The sequence below is a fragment of the Nerophis ophidion genome, linkage group LG11, assembly GCF_033978795.1.
Source record: "Nerophis ophidion isolate RoL-2023_Sa linkage group LG11, RoL_Noph_v1.0, whole genome shotgun sequence".
Taxonomy (NCBI): Eukaryota; Metazoa; Chordata; class Actinopteri; order Syngnathiformes; family Syngnathidae; genus Nerophis; species Nerophis ophidion.
The window spans coordinates 64,210,703-64,229,321 of record NC_084621.1 but is presented as its reverse complement, the minus strand read 5'-3'; the positions used below and the strand labels follow the sequence as shown (position 1 = coordinate 64,229,321).

Below are 18,619 nucleotides of genomic sequence, written 5' to 3'. Positions count from 1 at the left end.
ATGATTTGTCTTATTTTCTATTATTATGTTGTGGCAATCAGTAAAGTCCTTCCAAGCGGGACTTCCGTTTCCGGTTTAAGGGGGACAATGCTAACGTAGCTAATCTTGTGGGGTATTAAGGGTGCCGCCCTCAACTGGTTCCGGTCGTACCTAACCGACAGGAGTTTTTGTGTAAAAATAGACAGTTTCATGTCTTCCACAGCTCCTCTACCCCACGGGGTACCCCAGGGGTCAATCCTTGCCCCAATCTTATTTGCGATTTTCCTTCTCCCCCTTGGCTCTATTTTTAGGAAGTATGGTATCGCATTTAATTTTTATGCCGATAATTGCCAGATCTACTTTCCCATGGCACAAAATAACACGGTCCAACGTCTCATTCGACATCAAAGCCTGGCTTTCAGCTAACCTCCTAAGCCTAAATGAAGACAAAACCGAAGTTATGTTGTTCGGTCCAAGTCGCTCTCCCTCCCCCAACGTTGACCTCGGCACTCTGACCCCGTATCTCAGCGACTGTGTCACAAACCTGAGGGTAAAGTTCGACTCAGATTTTAAATTCGAAAAACAAATCAGCAGCGTCGTTCAAAAAAGCTTTTATCAATTACGCCAAATAGTGACAGTGAAACCGCTTCTATCAGGACATGATTTCCAGAAATTAATCCACGCCTTTATCTGGAATCGTTTAGACTACTGCCATGTAGGCATTAGCCAGGCCTCCCTCGCCCGCCTGCAGCTCGTGCAGAACTCTGCTGCTCGTCTGCTAACACAGAGCACATCAGCCCTATATTAGCGTCCCTTCACTGGCTCCCTGTGCGTTACCGAATCAATTTTAAACTCCTTCTATTTGTTTTTAAATGTCTAAACAACCTGGCTCCAACATATCTCTCCAACCTCCTTCAGCCTTACTGCCCCACTCGATCCCTAAGATCGGCCGATCAGCTGCTACTGACGGTCCCTGACACAAGGCTGAAGCTTAGAGGTGACAGAGCTTTCGCCACTGCTGCTCCCAAGCTCTGGAATGACCTACCTCTGAGTGTTAGACAAGCCTCCTCTCTTCCTTTTTTTAAATCTCTCTTAAAAACATACTTTTATTCCTTGGCTTTTAACACTAAGTGATCTCCATCCTGCAATGGTGTCCCATTATACACCTGCTGTGGACCTGTTTTTATGTTTTATTTATTTATTTTTTATCATGTTCTGTTTGTGTTGTGTTGTTTGCTCGGTTCTCGTGTTATCTTTTAACCTGCACATTGTACAGCACTTTGGCTACACCTGTGGTAAATTTTAAATGTGCTTTATAAATAAAGTTGATTTGATTTGATTTGATTTGAATCTTGGCACTAATGCATCTTTACCGTGACAATCACAAGTTGACCAACTTTTGGCAAAACAACTTTTTGATGGACTTCGTCTTCAACCACTGGTGAGACTTTGACTCGAGTGATATCGAAAGACAACAGCGGTACGTAGCATTGGACATTAGTGTGGTATTCGGGCTAACTGAGACTGCTATAGTTTAGTTTAGTTTAGTCTTTATTTGAAGGGACAATGCGCAAAAACATTAAGCTTAAAGACGTATATGTTCTGCACCAGATTATAGCTAAATAGCTAATTTCCATCTGCAGTCCCTGGTTACCTAAATTTTGGATACACAAAAATGGTGCAATGAAAATTATAACAATACACTTAAACTATAGCACAGTGATTTTCAACCACTGTGAGATAGAAACTTCAGCTAATTGGTCGGAAAAAATATTTTTTTGCAAATCAATAATTCTAATCTGCAAATAATGTGCCGTTGCTGAGTGTCTGTGCTGTGTAAAACTCTGCAGGGTAACCACGTGATACTCCATGTCAGTAGGTGGCCGCAGGTAGTTAATTGCTTTGTAAAAGTCGGAATGTGTCGGGAGAGACAAGGATGGTTTGTTGTGATCCCAATGTGCAGACCATATTGGGAGGCAGTGTGCAAGAGAAAAGGTACAGTGGGGCAAAAAGTATTTAGTCAGCCACCGATTGTGCAAGTTCTCCCACTTAAAATGATGACAGAGGTCTGTAATTTTCATCATAGGTACACTTCAACTGTGAGAGACAGAATGTGAAAATAAAACCCAGGAATTCCCATTGTAGGAATTTCAAAGAATTTATTTGTAAATTATGGTGGAAAATAAGTACTTGGTCAACCATTCAAAGCTCTCACTGTTGGAAGGGGGTTTTGGCTCGAAATCTCACGATACATGGCCCCATTCATTCTTTCCTTAACACGGATCAATCGTCCTGTCCCCTTAGCAGAAAAACAGCCCCAAAGCATGATGTTTCCACCCCCATGCTTCACAGTAGGTGTGGTGTTCTTGGGATGCAACTCAGTATTCTTCTTCCTCCAAACACGACAAGTTGAGTTTATACCAAAATGGATACATGGATGATACAGCAGAGGATTGGGAGAATGTCATGTTGTCAGATGAAACCAAAATAGAACTTTTTGGTATAAACTCAACTTGTCGTGTTTGGAGGAAGAAGAATACTGAGTTGCATCCCAAGAACACCACACCTACTGTGAAGCATGGGGGTGGAAACATCATGCTTTGGGGCTGTTTTTCTGCTAAGGGGACAGGACGATTGATACGTGTTTAGGAAAGAATGAATGGGGCCATGTATCGTGAGATTATGAGCCAAAACCTACTTTGAATGGTTGACCAAATACATATTTTCTACCATAATTTACAAATAAATTCTTTAAAATTCCTACAATGTGAATTCCTGGATTTTCTTTTCACATTCTGTCTCTCACAGTTGAAGTGTACCTATGATGAAAATTACAGACCTCTGTCATCATTTTAAGTGGGAGAACTTGCACAATCGGTGGCTGACTAAATACTTTTTTGCCCTATTGTACTGTATGTAAAGCTTAAACCAAAACTTAACAAAAGGGAGAGGGAAAGGCAATGGCTATGCAAAACGAAAGTAAAACTGAACTGGCTACAAAGTGTACAGAATCCTGGACGACAGCAAAAACTTACAGCGTCCACAAAGTACATCTGTTCTTGACCTGACAATCAACAATGTCCACACAAAAAAGGATAGCAATAATGTAAATAGACTTGCTGGCTAACACAAACCAGGTGTGCGGAATAGCGCTCAAAGGAAGACATGAAACTGCGACAGGAAAACACCAACAAAACAGGAAGGGCCACCAAGACAAGAACTATAACACTAAAAACAGGAAAACACCAACAAACTCAGAATAAAGCACGGCAAAAAGTTTGAAAAACTGCTATAGCCTGTAATCACATTAAGAAAAGTCATAAAATGCCCTTTCATTGCCACATAATTGTACTTTACAACCACACCTCATTTACATCATCACACAGAGACGATACGTGCTCTTGTTCACATCCGTCATCATTTGTAAAAACAACCATGATTTTAACAGACACACCTTACAACATAATGTTCTCATGCATTAAATATAATAAGTTGACATGTCAAACATAGCGGCCCACCTCAGTGATTGTAAATAATGTAAATAATTCAATGTACATACTATGATGATTAACTTGTGTGATGACTGTATCATGCTGATAGTATATATTTGTACCATGAATTGATTAACGTGGACCCCGACTTAAACAAGTTGAAAAACTTATTCGGGTGTTACCATTTAGTGGTCAATTGTACGGAATATGTACTGTACTGTGCAATCTACAAATAAAAGTATCAATCAATCAATCAAAGACCGTGGGAGCAACTTTGATTGCTCCAAAGTCACTTTCTAAATTCAATTGTGAGTGAAGAGTAATCTGTAAGACTTTTCAAGTTTGTTGTGAGGTTGTTCAATTCCTGTACCGCTTTATATGAAAAGGCTGATTGTGCAAAATAGGTTTTACATCTGGGTATGCTACACTGCCCCCTGGTGGAGGCTCGTGTTTTTTATAGTCGTCACAGTAGATGTAAACTGGACAAAGTGCTTAAGTGGCGCTGGTGTTATTTAGGATTTAGATGGGCCATTCGTGTTGCTGCTGATCTTTGAATTTCAGATAAATTTAACAGTCTATATTTTTGGAGACCTAAACAATTTTCGGTCAAGGATTTTGAGCGATTGTGCAAAGTTTCCAATATTAGCTATGGGATTATAGCTAATAGCGAAATAACAATATAAATCAATTTAACAAAGTCAAATACAAATAAGACAACAAGAGACGTATCCCACACTTCTCTTTTATAAAGTAAATCTGTGCACCAAATATGGGCATCTACATCAACTATATGATTTGCCTGAGTAACTGGAACGGACCAAAAAATTAAATACATTTTTTTCTTTAAAAAAGCTATCGGATGGACTCTCTTGATTCAAGACGCACTTAATCTTCGACATAAAAAACACAGCTTCAGTGTGAACTTTTTGGAATGACAACGCAGGACACGCAATGCTAGCAAGACGGAATGCCACAAACAAAGCTAACGATCGTAGTTGTGACTATTTACCAAATTTTTGCAGAGCAGCTCAGACCTGTGGTTTCACTACATGGAACCCCACTTCTAATTTAGAGGAATTACCTACAATCATCCCATATTACAAAGTATTTCAACGCGGTGGCCGTGTTTTAGTGTCTGGATGATGCTTTGAGGATCCTCCGGGCTACCAGTGAATCCTGAACTGTGAATTATATTTACATAGTGCTTTTTCTCTAGTGACTCAAAGTGCTTTACATAGTGAAACCCAATATCTGAGTTACATTTAAACCAGTGTGGGTGGCACTGGGAGCAGGTGGGCAAAGTACACAACGGCAGTGACTAGGATGGCAGAAGCGGGGATCGAACGTGGAACCCTCAAGTTGCTGGCACGGCCACTCTTCCACCCGATCTACCAACTGTACAGTAGAACACATTCAAGCCTACTAAATTGGGTGAAACGAGTGTAAAGGTGACTATATGTGTTTTATTTAATTTTATGAGGGCTCAAATAATGTTAAAAAATATTATTTTGAAGGCCGTAATCATTTTTCCTCTCGCAGAAAGGAATTTTCCATGGTCTAAGACTGCAGTGCATATACGAACATGTTTTACCTTGTGGTAGTCCTGCTCGAGTCGTGAGTCGGAGCCAGCTCCCTGCTTGTACTTGTTCATCTTCATTTTCATCTGCCTGGTCCTTTCCTCCATGTCCAAACCTGAGACCAGAATGAAATATATCAGACAGATATTATTGAGTACAACGCCTGGTGTGGTGGAACATGTCTAAGAGTTAGGGACAAGCTTCCGCTGTGCCAATGGGTCAGATGCTATGACAAGGGCGGATCATGTAGGAGGAAGCTGAATGGTCTGCTTGGAAACCAAAAAAATGCTGAATATACAGAAAAATTAGGCTCTGTTCAGAAGCCTACTCTTCGTAGGGAACAAGTGCATTTACGTGATCGACTAGAGAAACCGCAATCCTATAAATCAGGGGTGTCAAACGCATTTTAGTACTTGGGCCACATGGAAGAAAACCTATTCCCAAGTGGGCTGGACAGGTAAAATCATGGCATGATAACTTAAAAATAAAGATATCTTGGGAATAGTTCTTGGGCCACATGGAAGAAAACCTATTCCCAAGTGGGCTGGACAGGTAAAATCATGGCATGATAACTTAAAAATAAAGACAACTTCAGATTATTTTCTTTGTTTAAAAATAGACCAAACACATTCTGAAAAGGTAAAAAAATCATGTTGTTGTTTTTTACACTGAAATTAGAGATGCGCGGTTTGCGGTCTCATCCACGGAGTCCGCGGATAAACCGCCGGTCGGGCGGTTGACATGACGAAAAAATAGATTTTAATTAGATCCGGGCTCTGCACTTGGGGATAGGTTGATTGGCAACACTAAATTGGCCCTAGTGTTTGAATGTGAGTGTGAATGTTGTCTGTCTATCTGTGTTGGCCCTGCGATGAGGTGGCGACTTGTCCAGGGTGTACCCCGCCTTCCGCCTGATTGTAGCTGAGATAGGCGCCAGCGCCCCCCGCGACCCCAAAAGGGAATAAGCGGTAGGAAATGGATGGATGGATAGATTCGGGCGGGTGGCGGTTGAACCATCCGGAAATAATTGACATATATGGTTCTGGGATCGGTATCCTTTGCCATTCAAAGAGCCATTTAAGACCCGTGTCATAAAGCGAAGAAGACAATAGGAGACGCTATTATTCTCTTGAATAGATAATAAGTATTAGGGCGTGCTATGAAGCCATTGGCTTTGTCGCCTTCTACAACATGTACGATCTGCTTGTCAGCCCAGCATCATGTTGTGTGTGTCTTCCGCGGCAACACGCACACGACTGCAAGGCATACTGGGTGACACAGAGTACACAAATGGTTGTGATATAAACAATTTTAACACTCTTAGTAATATGCGCCACGCTGTGAAGCCACACCATTTAAGAACGACAAAAACATTTCGGGAGAACATCCACACAGTAAAATATATTCAGGAATTGTCACGGATACAACGGATTCTGGGTATTTGTGGTGTTGCGTTTATGTTGTGTTACTGTGAGGATGTCCTCCCGAAATGTGTTTGTCAATCTTGTATTGTGTGGCTTCACAGCGTGGCGCATATTAGTAAGTGTTAAAGTTGTTTATATCACAACCATCAGTGTACTCTGTATCACCCAGTATGCCTTTCAATCTTGAACGTGTAATTGCGGAAGCTGCACATAACATGTTGCCGGACCAACAATCGGTTCGTACATGTTGTTGAAGGTGTCTAAGGCAATGGCTTCACAGCACGCCCATATTCTTGTCATCAGGATGAACTCTATTGGATAATCGCGAGAACGCTAGCGGCTCCATTTGTCTTCATTACACTGTGAATCAGGTTTAAATAGCTCTGTGAGTGGTAAAGGCGGCCGACCTCTGATGTATTTCAGCGGGCGGTTGGCGGGCGGGTACGGTCCTGATAAAATGTTGGTTCGGGTGGACGGCCGGTGGATGACGACTTTGGTGACGCGGTTGCGGATGATATAATTGCCTATCCACGCATCTCCAATTGACATATTGCGGTTAATAGTCTATCTTCTTTTGTGGTCATTTATACTTTCTGAAGAAATTATGTGATTATGTTCATCAGTTAAATATGCCTCCCAGTTATAAGTATAACACAAAATGTACAGATAATCAAAAACATTTATTTTGGTATAAATGGGTATAAACGTAAGTACGTAGTGTCCAGACACTGAAGTGTTGACACACGGCACATAGCTCCGCCCCCTCTGAAGTCAGGGAATTCAAAGATGTGCTACTGCGACATCCAGTGGACACATTTAGAACAGCAGTTTGTTTTATTCAAAAATGTCGGTTCATTTTTATACTTTGCAAACTCATCTTGAGGGTCAGATAAAACATGTTTGTGGACCCACGGGCCCTACGTTTGACACCCCTGCTATAAATAAACCGACACAATGCTCAACTCAAATTAAACAGCTCATTTTTTTCACTGCCCCTTCAGATTACCGTATTTTTCGGATTATAAATCGCAGTTTTTTCATAGTTTGGCTGGTGGTGCGACATATACTCCGGAGCGACTTATGTGTGAAATTATTAACATATTACCGTAAAATATTAAATAATATTATATATCTCATTCGCGGAAGAGACGAAGAAAATGTCAGCAATCGTCACACACACGTCAACCAATAAGAATTCGGCGGGGGAGGGTCATGGCAGAAGTGCATTGTGGGTCATGGGATGCTAACTGCTATATGCTACTGCCGTAGTTATTAAAATGGATCATTTCATCATTGGCGGTAACTTATAAAAACTGAGAAGGGCTGAACAAAAATGGCACCGAAAAGGAAATCCTGTACTGCAGATTACAAGTTGGACGTAGTGAAATATGCAGCAAAAAAACGACAAGAGGAAGCGGCGCATACCTTTGGAGTTGGCAGAGTTGTTTAGAAGCGACATCGAGGAAGAAGATTTCATCGGATTTTTCGATTAGGAGTGACAGATTGTTTGTTAAACATATAGCATGTTCTATATGTTATAGTTATTTGAATGAGTCTTACCATAATATTAATAATGTTAATAATAAAACTTTAACATTTGACAACCAAACAATTAAACAAGGCGACTCGGTAAAAAATCTGGGTATTATCTTCGACCCAACTCTCTCCTCTGAGTCACACATTAAAAGCGTTACTAAAACGGCCTTCTTTCATCTCCGTAATATCGCTAAAATTCGCTCCATTTTGACCACTATTGACGCTGAGATCATTATCCATGCGTTTGTTACGCCTCGTCTCGACTACTGTAATGTATTATTTTCGGGTCTCCCCATGTCTAGCATTAAAAGATTACAGTTGGTACAAAATGTGGCTGCTGGACTTTTGACAAGAACAAGAACGTTTGATCATATTACACCTGTACTGGCTCACCTGCACTGGCTTCCTGTGCACTTAAGATGTGACTTTAAGGTTTTACTACTTACGTATAAAATACTACACGGTCTAGCTCCAGCCTATCTTGCCGATTGTATTGCACCATATGTCTCGGCAAGAAATCTGCGTTCAAAGGACTGCGGCTTATTAGTGATTCCCAGAGCCCAAAAAAAGTCTGCGGGCTACAGAGCGTTTTCCGTTCGGGCTCCAGTACTCTGGAATGCCCTCCCGGTAACAGTTCGAGATGCTACCTCAGTAGAAGCATTTAAGTCTCTTCTTAAAACTTATTTGTATACTCTAGCCTTTAAATAGACCTTCTTTTTAGACCAGTTGATCTGCCGTTTCTTTTCTTTTTCTCCTCTGTCCCCCCTCCCTTGTGGAAGGGTTCTGGTCCAGTGGCCATGGATGAAGTACTGGCTGTCCAGAGTCAGGACCCAGGATGGACCGCTCGTCCATAGTCGGGACCCAAGATGAACCGCTCGCCTATGCACCGGTTGGGGACATCTCTACGCTGCCGATCCGCCTCCGCTTGGGATGGTTCCCTGCTGGCTCCACTTTGTACGGGACTCTCGCTACTATAATGGATCCACTTTGGACTTGATTCTCACGGTTACGTTAGATCCACTATGGATTGGACTTCCACAATATCATGTTAGATCCGCTCGACATCCATTGCTTTCGGTCCCCTCTCCAAGGTTTCTCATAGTCATCATGGTCGACGTCCCACTGGGGTGAGTTTTTCCTTGCCCTTATGTGACCCCTGGTTGTTGTGGTTTGTGCAGCCCTTTGAGACACTACTGATTTAGGGCTATATAAATAAACATTAATTGATTGATTGATTGATGTTACGTTAACATAGCAGGCACCTTCTCAGTTGATTATTTATGCCTCATATAACGTACACATATTCAGCCTGTTGTTCACTATTCTTTATTTATTTTCAATCAATGTTTATTTATATAGCCCCAAATCACAAATGTCTCAAAGGACTGCACAAATCATTACGACTACAACATCCTCGGAAGAACCCACAAAAGGGCAAGGAAAACTCACACCCAGTGGGCAGGGAGAATTCACATTCAGTGGGACGCCAGTGACAATGCTGACTATGAGAGACCTTGGAGAGGACCTCAGATGTGGGCAACCCCCCCCCTCTAGGGGACCGAAAGCAATGGATGTCGAGCGGGTCAAACATGATACTGTGAAAGTTCAATCCATAGTGGCTCCAACACAGCCGCGAGAGTTCAGTTCAAGCGGATCCAAGACAGCAGCGAGAGTCCCGTCCACAGGAAACCATCTCAAGCGGAGGCGGATCAGCAGCGTAGAGATGTCCCCAACCGATACAGGCGAGCGGTCCATCCTGGGTCTCGACTCTGGACAGCCAGCACTTCATCCATGGTCATCGGACCGGACCCCCTCCACAAGGGAGGGGGGGACATAGGAGAAAGAAAAGAAGCGGCAGATCAACTGGTCTAAAAAGGAGGTCTATTTAAAGGCTAGAGTATACAGATGAGTTTTAAGGTGAGACTTAAATGCTTCTACTGAGGTAGCATCTCGAACTGTTACCGGGAGGGCATTCCAGAGTACTGGAGCCCGAACGGAAAACGCTCTATAGCCTTTCAAATGTCTATTCTTGGTGTTGGATTTTATCAAATACATTTCCCCCAAAAATGCGACTCATACTCCAGTCCAACAAATTTTTTTCCTTCTTTATTATGCATTTTCGGCCGGTGCGACGTATACTCCAGAGCAATTTATAATCCGAAAAATCCGGTACCAATGTTTTCTCTTAAATCGATTTAGATCATGGTGCTGTGTTTCGTAGTGCGCTGCACAGACCGCATCAGCACCTGCACTCAAGACATTACATGCTAAATAATTACACCTGTCACGTGAAACTAAATGAAAATGTAGCACAAGCCCACATCTGATCCCTTCTGCCCTACTGATGGCAATGATAATAATGCAGATGAAGAAAGTGACATGCGCCTCATACACTAATTTCCGCGCACACACACTCACACAAAAAGAACAGCAAAAGAACGCAGAGCATACAGATGCGCATTGACTTTTCTCACAGAAATTCGACTTGTCTCCTGCCAAATTGTTAACTTTTACAGCAGTCACAGTGCATTCTTACAGTTGTGGTTCACAAACACTGGTGATGATAGTCAACACATTATAGTGATGAATGTTTCTGTGGTTAAAGTCTACATGTCACTGCAGACAGTGGTTTTAAAAGTAGCTTGGTATCTTTATTTTTGCCTGCATAGTGTGGCGCTGTGGGTAATGGGTTCCATGTTCGATCCCCGTCATTGTAACGATGTGTCACTTCATTTCTGTTAGTTTTTTGTGTTTTTGTATTTACTTCCGGTTCAGTGCTCTTATTTTGTTGTATTTCCTGTTTTTATTCACGGAGCACTATTTTTCTCTTTTCGTTGATTGGCAGCGGTTCACACCTGCTGTCAATCACACTAGTGTCTATTTATGTTTCACTCGAGCACTCCTCAGTGCTCGATGATAACATTATGTTGAGAACGTTTATCTGCACGACTGCTTTATGTTTGCTTTTGTTATTTTCTTTTGTGTATTAAATTCATCTTACCTCCACGCAACTCTCCTGGATTCTTGCATACTCGGGGACACACAACTGCAGCCATGCGACATCCCAACAGTATCATCGAGCCAGAAGAAAGTGTCCTCGCGAGAATCCCTGTCGGCAATCCTCAGCCGACGTTCTGGACCGCACAATTCCTGGAGGACTTGAAGGCCAGGTTTGTGCGGTCCCAGCCAACAGATGCGGACCCTCTCCCCGCGGCAACGCCACCGGCTTCGGCTCTCCGACCGGCGCGTCCCCCGCCGCCATCTTTCCTCTCGGCTCGACGGCTGACTACGGCTCTCCGACCAGCACGTCCGCCACTTCCTGCATGCCTCGCGGCTCCCGCGGCAACGCTACCGGCTACGGCTCACCGACCGGCGCGTCCTCCGCCGCCATCCTTCCTCTCGGCAACGCTGCCGGCTACGTCTCACCGACCGGCGCGCCCACCTCCTCCTTCACGTCTCGCGGCTCCTGCGGCTCCGTCGCCTACTGCGGCTCTCCGACCGGCACGTCCGCCGCCGCCATCCTTCCCGTCGTCTGCTGAGCTGCTTCTCCCTGCTCCTACGCAGCTTCCAGCGGCTGCTCCCCGGCTGCTCTTTCTGCCAGCTCCCGCTCTCTTTTTTGGATCGCCGAGAGCTCCAGTGGAGCCCACAGTGAGGTCACTTTTGTCCTCCTGCTGGGACTCGGCGCGGGACGTGTCTTCGTCCCTCTTCCTGGCCTCCTCCCGCCCGTCCCTGGTTTTCGCACCGGGGGACGCCGACGAGCAGGCATGTCTTCCCGCAAGTGTGGACGGTTTCTGGCAGCCGCCTAGTGGAGGGGGGCCCACAATACACTGCGGTGCAGCCAGGCACACACCGCTGTCATCTTCGCAAGCGTCTCCTTCCACGGAGACATCTACGTGCCTGGCGGGCTTTCGCACAGCCCCAACGCCGGCTCCACGCCTAGCCCCAACGCCGGCTCCACGCCTAGCCCCTACGCCGGCTCCACGCCTAGCCCCTACGCCGGCTCCACGCCTAGCCCCTACGCCGGCTCCACGCCTAGCCCCTACGCCGGCTCCACGCCTAGCCCCTACGCCGGCTCCACGCCTAGCCCCTACGCCGGCTCCACGCCTAGCCCCTACGCCGGCTCCACGCCTAGCCCCAACGCCGGCTCCACGCCGAGCCCCAACGCCGCCAAGAGCAGCACCACGCCGGGCTTCGTCACCGCCGGCATCCGCTATTCCTCGGCCAGCATTTGCTGCTCCTCGCCCGGCGTCATCTGCCGCTTTCACGCCGCCGATGACGCCTGCCGCTTCAACACCGCCGATGACGTCTGCCGCTTTCACGCCGCCGATGACGTCTGCCGTTTTCACGCCGCCGATGACGTCTGCCGCTTTCACGCCGCCGATGACGTCTGCCGCTTTCACGCCGCCGATGACGTCTGCCGCTTTCACGCCGCCGATGACGTCTGCCGCTTTCACGCCGCCGATGACGTCTGCCGCTTTCACGCCGCCGATGACGTCTGCCGCTTTCACTCCGCCGATGACGTCTGCCGCTTTCACGCCGCCGATGACGTCTGCCGCTTTCACTCCGCCGATGACGTCTGCCGCTTTCACGCCGCCGATGACGTCCGCCGCTTTCACGCCGCCGATGACGTCCGCCGCTTTCACGCCGCCGATGACGTCCGCCGCTTTCACGCCGCCGATGACATCTGCCACTTCCACGCCGTTGATGACGCCTGCGGTTTCCACGCCGCCGGTTACGTCTTCTGCTTCCCGGCCTGCTTCAGCGCGCCCGCTTCTACGTCGGCCGTGGATGTGGCCGTGCCCTGCGCACTCTCCTCTTTTTCGGCCAGTGATTTGGCCGTTCCCTGGCCGCCCGCCTCGCCAGTTCCAGCGGCGCTCTACGCGGCGCCGCCACCTGACTTTCCCTCGCTGGCTGCGGGGACACGAGGTTTGGCAACCCTCCACCAAATCCTCCCTCCACCCTCCCTTACATTTTGGACTTTTTTCCATTTTTTTTTCTTTCCCAGGGAACATCTGGTATCTGTTCCTTGAGGGGGAGGTCCTGTAACGATGTGTCACTTCATTTCTGTTAGTTTTTTGTGTTTTTGTATTTACTTCCGGTTCAGTGCTCTTATTTTGTTGTATTTCCTGTTTTTATTCACGGAGCACTATTTTTCTCTTTTCGTTGATTGGCAGCGGTTCACACCTGCTGTCAATCACACTAGTGTCTATTTATGTTTCACTCGAGCACTCCTCAGTGCTCGATGATAACATTATGTTGAGAACGTTTATCTGCACGACTGCTTTATGTTTGCTTTTGTTATTTTCTTTTGTGTATTAAATTCATCTTACCTCCACGCAACTCTCCTGGATTCTTGCATACTCGGGGACACACAACTGCAGCCATGCGACATCCCATCAGTCATTGCACTTGTGTCCTTGGGCAAGACAGTTCACCCTTGCTTCCAGTGCCGCTCACACTGTGAATGAATGTTTTGGTGGAGCTTACAGTATGTCAGTCTATCCCAGGGCAGCTGTGGCTACAAATGTAGCTTACCACCACCAATATGTGAATGTGGAGTGAGTGCTTTGAGTGTCTAGTCCATTGGTGTCAAACTAATTTTAAAGCGGGGGCCAAATGGAGAAAAATATTCTCCCAAGTGGGCTGGACTGGTAAGATCACGGCAAGATAACTTAGAAATAAAGACAAGTGTTGTGATCCGGCTTCCGGATCACACATCTCTAGCATGTTTGTCTTTTTTGTATTGTCCTACTATGTTTTGATCATGTTTTGGACTCTACCGATCCCGTTTGTTAGCGCACTTCCTTGTTTTGTATTGTCACCATGGCAACCTAAGTATGCCTCCTGCACGGACTCATTACGCACACCTGTTTTGAATTATTTGTGTTGTATTTAAGACCACCTGCTACCTTAGTTCCTCCTGGCTGTTTTGTTTGCTACTTGCAACACGCACGTTGGTTCTTATTTTTGTAATCACTATTGCTAAGTCTCGCCTTAGCTTTGCGTGCGCTCTGCACCTCTATTCCTGTACTCTGCTCTCGTTGCTAATTATTAGCATAGCTCTCCGTGCATTCGGCACGCCTTTTCTTTGCATTTTGTACCAGTATTATTTTTGTTTTTGTATTAAATCTAATCTTACCTGCAACTCCTGCCTGTCCTGGTCCTCTTGCATCCCTGGGGTAGCAACACGCATCCATTATGCCTCGCCAGCGTGTCAGAAAACAGCCAGCACAACGCCGCCTCGCAGTGGACCACCAAAAGTCTTCCCTTCGCCAAGCCGCGAAGACTTTTTCCCCGGACAGCAGCGCGCAGACAACAGCCCAGTACTCTTCCCTGAGGTTTGGAAGTTTTGTTTTTTCTCCATATTCCAACCACTCTTCCGACTGGGCTGTAAGGCCAGGGCATACCTCCGGCCCACCGGTCCATCACGGTGACGTCATTTCGTCAACGCCCCCTGGTGACTCAATACCACCCCCTGTCGATGATATTTTTTCTGAGGATTTTTATATTGTTGAGTCTTATTCTCAACCTGTTTCAAATATTGACTATGATTTTTTGGACTCTATAGACACAACTAAGTTCTATACAGATGTTATTTCTAGATGCAAACTAAGGCAACATGAGCTACCTACTTTTCTTCCTCCACCTCTTAAGCCCCGTTCCCCGCCCAAGTCTGGGTTTTTTTCTCCTTTTTCAAAAGGACATGTTGGTCAACTTAAAGGGGAGGAGTCTGCCCACCTCCAAACCTCACACCACCCTCCCTTAAGGTCAGTCCCTGACCATAGGGAACGGGTCTGGGATCCCCGTCTGGAGGGAGGGGCTAAGGCCTATAGCTTTGGTGGGGAAGTAGCTCAGATGCTAACTGTCAAACCGCAGCCTCCTATGAGGCCACCTCCACCGATATTCCGCTTAGCTCCTCCTAGTAGACCTCCTCCACCTGTGTTTCCCCCGGTCAAGCCACTAAGGCCACCTAGACCTCCTCCACCGACTTTTCGACTCGCTAGTCCACTACCTCCAGTGCGCCCTCCACCACCGGTGTTCAAGCCTAGTCCCAGTCCTGGTCCGACTTCTGGCCAACATTGTAGATCAACTCGTAGACTGAGTCGTAGTCCGAGTCCTAGCCCAAGTCCTTGTTCAAGTCATTCTCTTAATGGTAGTCCAAGTCCCGGTCCCAGTTACGTACCTTCGTGTAGTCTTGATCGTAGTCCTTGTCCTAATTCCCCTCGTGGTCTTAGTCCTCACAGTAACCCTAGTCCTTGCCCAAATTCTTGTCCGAGCCCCAGTGTCACTGTAAGTCCTGGTCCTTGCCCAAGTCCTTATAAAAGCACTAGTTTGATTTCTCTTAGTGCTCCTCGGCTGACGCCGACTCCTGCTCCTCGGCTGACGCCGACTCCTGCTCCTCGGCTGACGCCGACTCCTGCTCCTCGGCTGACGCCGACTCCTGCTCCTCGGCTGACGCCGACTCCTGCTCCTCGGCTGACGCCGACTCCTGCTCCTCGGCTGAAGCCGACACCAGCTCCCAGTCTGGTTCTCACACCAGCTCCCAGTCTGGTTCTCACACCAGCTCCCAGTCTGGTTCTCACACCAGCACAAACTCCCAGTCTGGTTCTCACACCAGCACAAACTCCCAGTCTGGTTCTCACACCAGCACAAACTCCAAGGCTGGAGCCCACTCCGGTACCAGCACCACGACAGGTACCGGTGCCAGCTCCGTGCCGCCAAGCACCGCCGACGACGGGGCTGGAGCCCACACCAGCGTCGACGACGGGGCTGGAGCCCACACCAGCGTCGACGACGGGGCTGGAGCCCACACCAGCGTCGACGACGGGGCTGGAGCCCACACCAGCGTCGACGACGGGGCTGGAGCCCACACCAGCGTCGACGACGGGGCTGGAGCCCACACCAGCGTCGACGACGGGGCTGGAGCCCACACCAGCACCACCGACGACGGGGCTGGAGCCCACACCAGCGTCGACGACGGGGCTGGAGCCCACACCAGCACCACCGACGACTCCTGCGGCTCCCAGGCCGCCTCCGACGACTCCTGCGGCTCCCAGGCCGCCTCCGACGACTCCTGCGGCTCCCAGGCCGCCTCCGACGACTCCTGCGGCTCCCAGGCCGCCTCCGACGACTCCTGCGGCTCCCAGGCCGCCTCCGACGACTCCTGCGGCTCCCAGGCCGCCTCCGACGACTCCTGCGGCTGCAGCACCCGCATCATCCTCGCCAGCTGCACTCGGGCCTGCTTTGGCTGCAGTCCCCGCACCCTCGTCTGCTGCTTCCAAGCCTGCTGGGATTTCGGTGCTGAGGCGTCGTCCACCACGTCGACCACGGGCGTGGCCTCTGCGAGGTCATCCTCCTCGCCAGATACTCCCTCCTCCATGTCGGCCACGGATGTGGCCGTGCCCGGGTCGTCCGCCTCGCCGGGCACCTCATCCTGCGAGGCGGCCACTAATGTGGCCTTTTCGAGGTCGCCCGCCAAAACTTTTTCGGCAGCAGCGTTCCACCCGCCGCCGCCACATGATGTGTCCTCGGTGGATTCGGGGACATGCGATCTGGCGACCCTCCACCGTGGACTCCTTCCGCCCTCCCTTCGTTTGTGAACTTTCTGGTTTTGGGAGGGGGTTCTCTTTATTGCAGTTTTTTGGGGGCATCTGGGATCTGCCCCTTAAGGGGGGGGTAATGTTGTGATCCGGCTTCCGGATCACACATCTCTAGCATGTTTGTCTTTTTTGTATTGTCCTACTATGTTTTGATCATGTTTTGGACTCTACCGATCCCGTTTGTTAGCGCACTTACTTGTTTTGTATTGTCACCATGGCAACCTAAGTATGCCTCCTGCACGGACTCATTACGCACACCTGTTTTGAATTATTTGTGTTGTATTTAAGACCACCTGCTACCTTAGTTCCTCCTGGCTGTTTTGTTTGCTACTTGCAACACGCACGTTGGTTCTTATTTTTGTAATCACTATTGCTAAGTCTCGCCTTAGCTTTGCGTGCGCTCTGCACCTCTATTCCTGTACTCTGCTCTCGTTGCTAATTATTAGCATAGCTCTCCGTGCATTCGGCACGCCTTTTCTTTGCATTTTGTACCAGTATTATTTTTGTTTTTGTATTAAATCTAATCTTACCTGCAACTCCTGCCTGTCCTGGTCCTCTTGCATCCCTGGGGTAGCAACACGCATCCATTATGCCTCGCCATCGTGTCAACAAGTTCAGATTGTTTTCTTTGTTTAAAAATAGAACAGGTACAAATCATAATGTTTTTGGGGTTTTTTTACGCTTACATATTGCGGTTAATAGTATTCAATCAAGATAAAAAAAATATCAAAATCAAATTACAGGATGTTATTTATGTAGTTTGCTCATTTTACTCGACTGGTGCACTAATATCATGTGGTTTATTTTTTTTAAATATGTAGCATCATCTACAACAGGGGTCGGGAACCTATTTGGCTGAGAGAGCCATGAAAGCCAAATATTTCAAAATGTATTTCCGTGAGAGCCATATAATATTTTTTCAACACTGAATACCACTAAATGCGTGCATTTTTAAGACCAACATTTTTCGAGTTATTTTTAAAATAACATTGTTATTCCAAAGCTAACCATCAATAAATATAATTCTTCTTACCATTAATGCGACTTCTTGAAACGGTGCGATAGAAAATGGATGGTTGGATTAAAATGCATGAGAATGTTTTATAATTTGTACGTCATTTTTCACACTGTGATTAACCGCGGAATTATTCATTACTTATTGTGTTAAGCAATGTCACCTAAGATTTATCTGAGAGCCAGATGCAGTCGTCACGAGAGCCGCATCTGGCTCTAGAGCCATAGGTTCCCTACCCCTGATCAACAAAGATGCAAAGAATTGATTTTGCGACATCTAGTGGACACATTTACAACAGCAGTTTCTTTCATTCCAAAATTTCGGCTCATTTTTATACTTAGCAAACTCATCCCGCGGGCCGGATAAAACCTTTTTGCGGTCCTGAGCCGACCTGCGCGCCGTACGTTTGACACCACTGGACTAATTGATAGAAAAGCACTATATTAATCTAATCCATCATTATTATTATTATTTTTACTACAAAGAGAGTGATGGGTGAAATGATACAGAAGCATCGATACATTTTGAAACAGAGGGTCTGATTTACTAAGATACAAACAGCACGCAGTAAACCGCATGTATAATTTATAAGATAGCGTGCATTGTCAGTGGGCGTGTTCCGTGTGATTTACTAAGACTGCGTGTGCCAAACACTCACTGAGACGTCATTTACCATTATTTAAGCGACTCAAACTATTTTAAATCTGTTTAGCCAGTGGCTTATCACTGAGTAAGATTATATAATATTGATTAATATTAATAATAGTGCTTAAAAACTTCTTTTATATGTTATTTTTCTGTTAAAGCAGCTATGTAAAATGTATGTTTTGCCTAATCATGTGTGGTGGAAAAAGTACTGTCATGTGACTGACTATAATGTCTTCTCACCAAAAAGGAACCTTTTATGCAAAACAAATGCTTCTTACATGTTGGTACAGGTTTTTGTGTATTTGGGATCCTCATAAACCCCCAAAATATGAAATCAATGAATGGTGGT

General features: G+C 46.5%; 1 protein-coding gene across 29 annotated transcripts in view; it reads right to left on the bottom strand.

Annotated features, from left to right (window-relative positions):
* rims2a (regulating synaptic membrane exocytosis 2a) overlaps positions 1–18,619 on the bottom strand; it is a 469,036-nt gene that overhangs the window by 79,308 nt on the left and 371,109 nt on the right. For all 29 annotated transcript variants that reach the window (XM_061916464.1, XM_061916454.1, XM_061916457.1 and 26 more), the window contains one exon: positions 5,062–5,162. In XM_061916464.1, the coding sequence (XP_061772448.1) occupies positions 5,062–5,162 (101 nt within the window). The remainder of the gene's footprint in view (positions 1–5,061; positions 5,163–18,619) is intronic.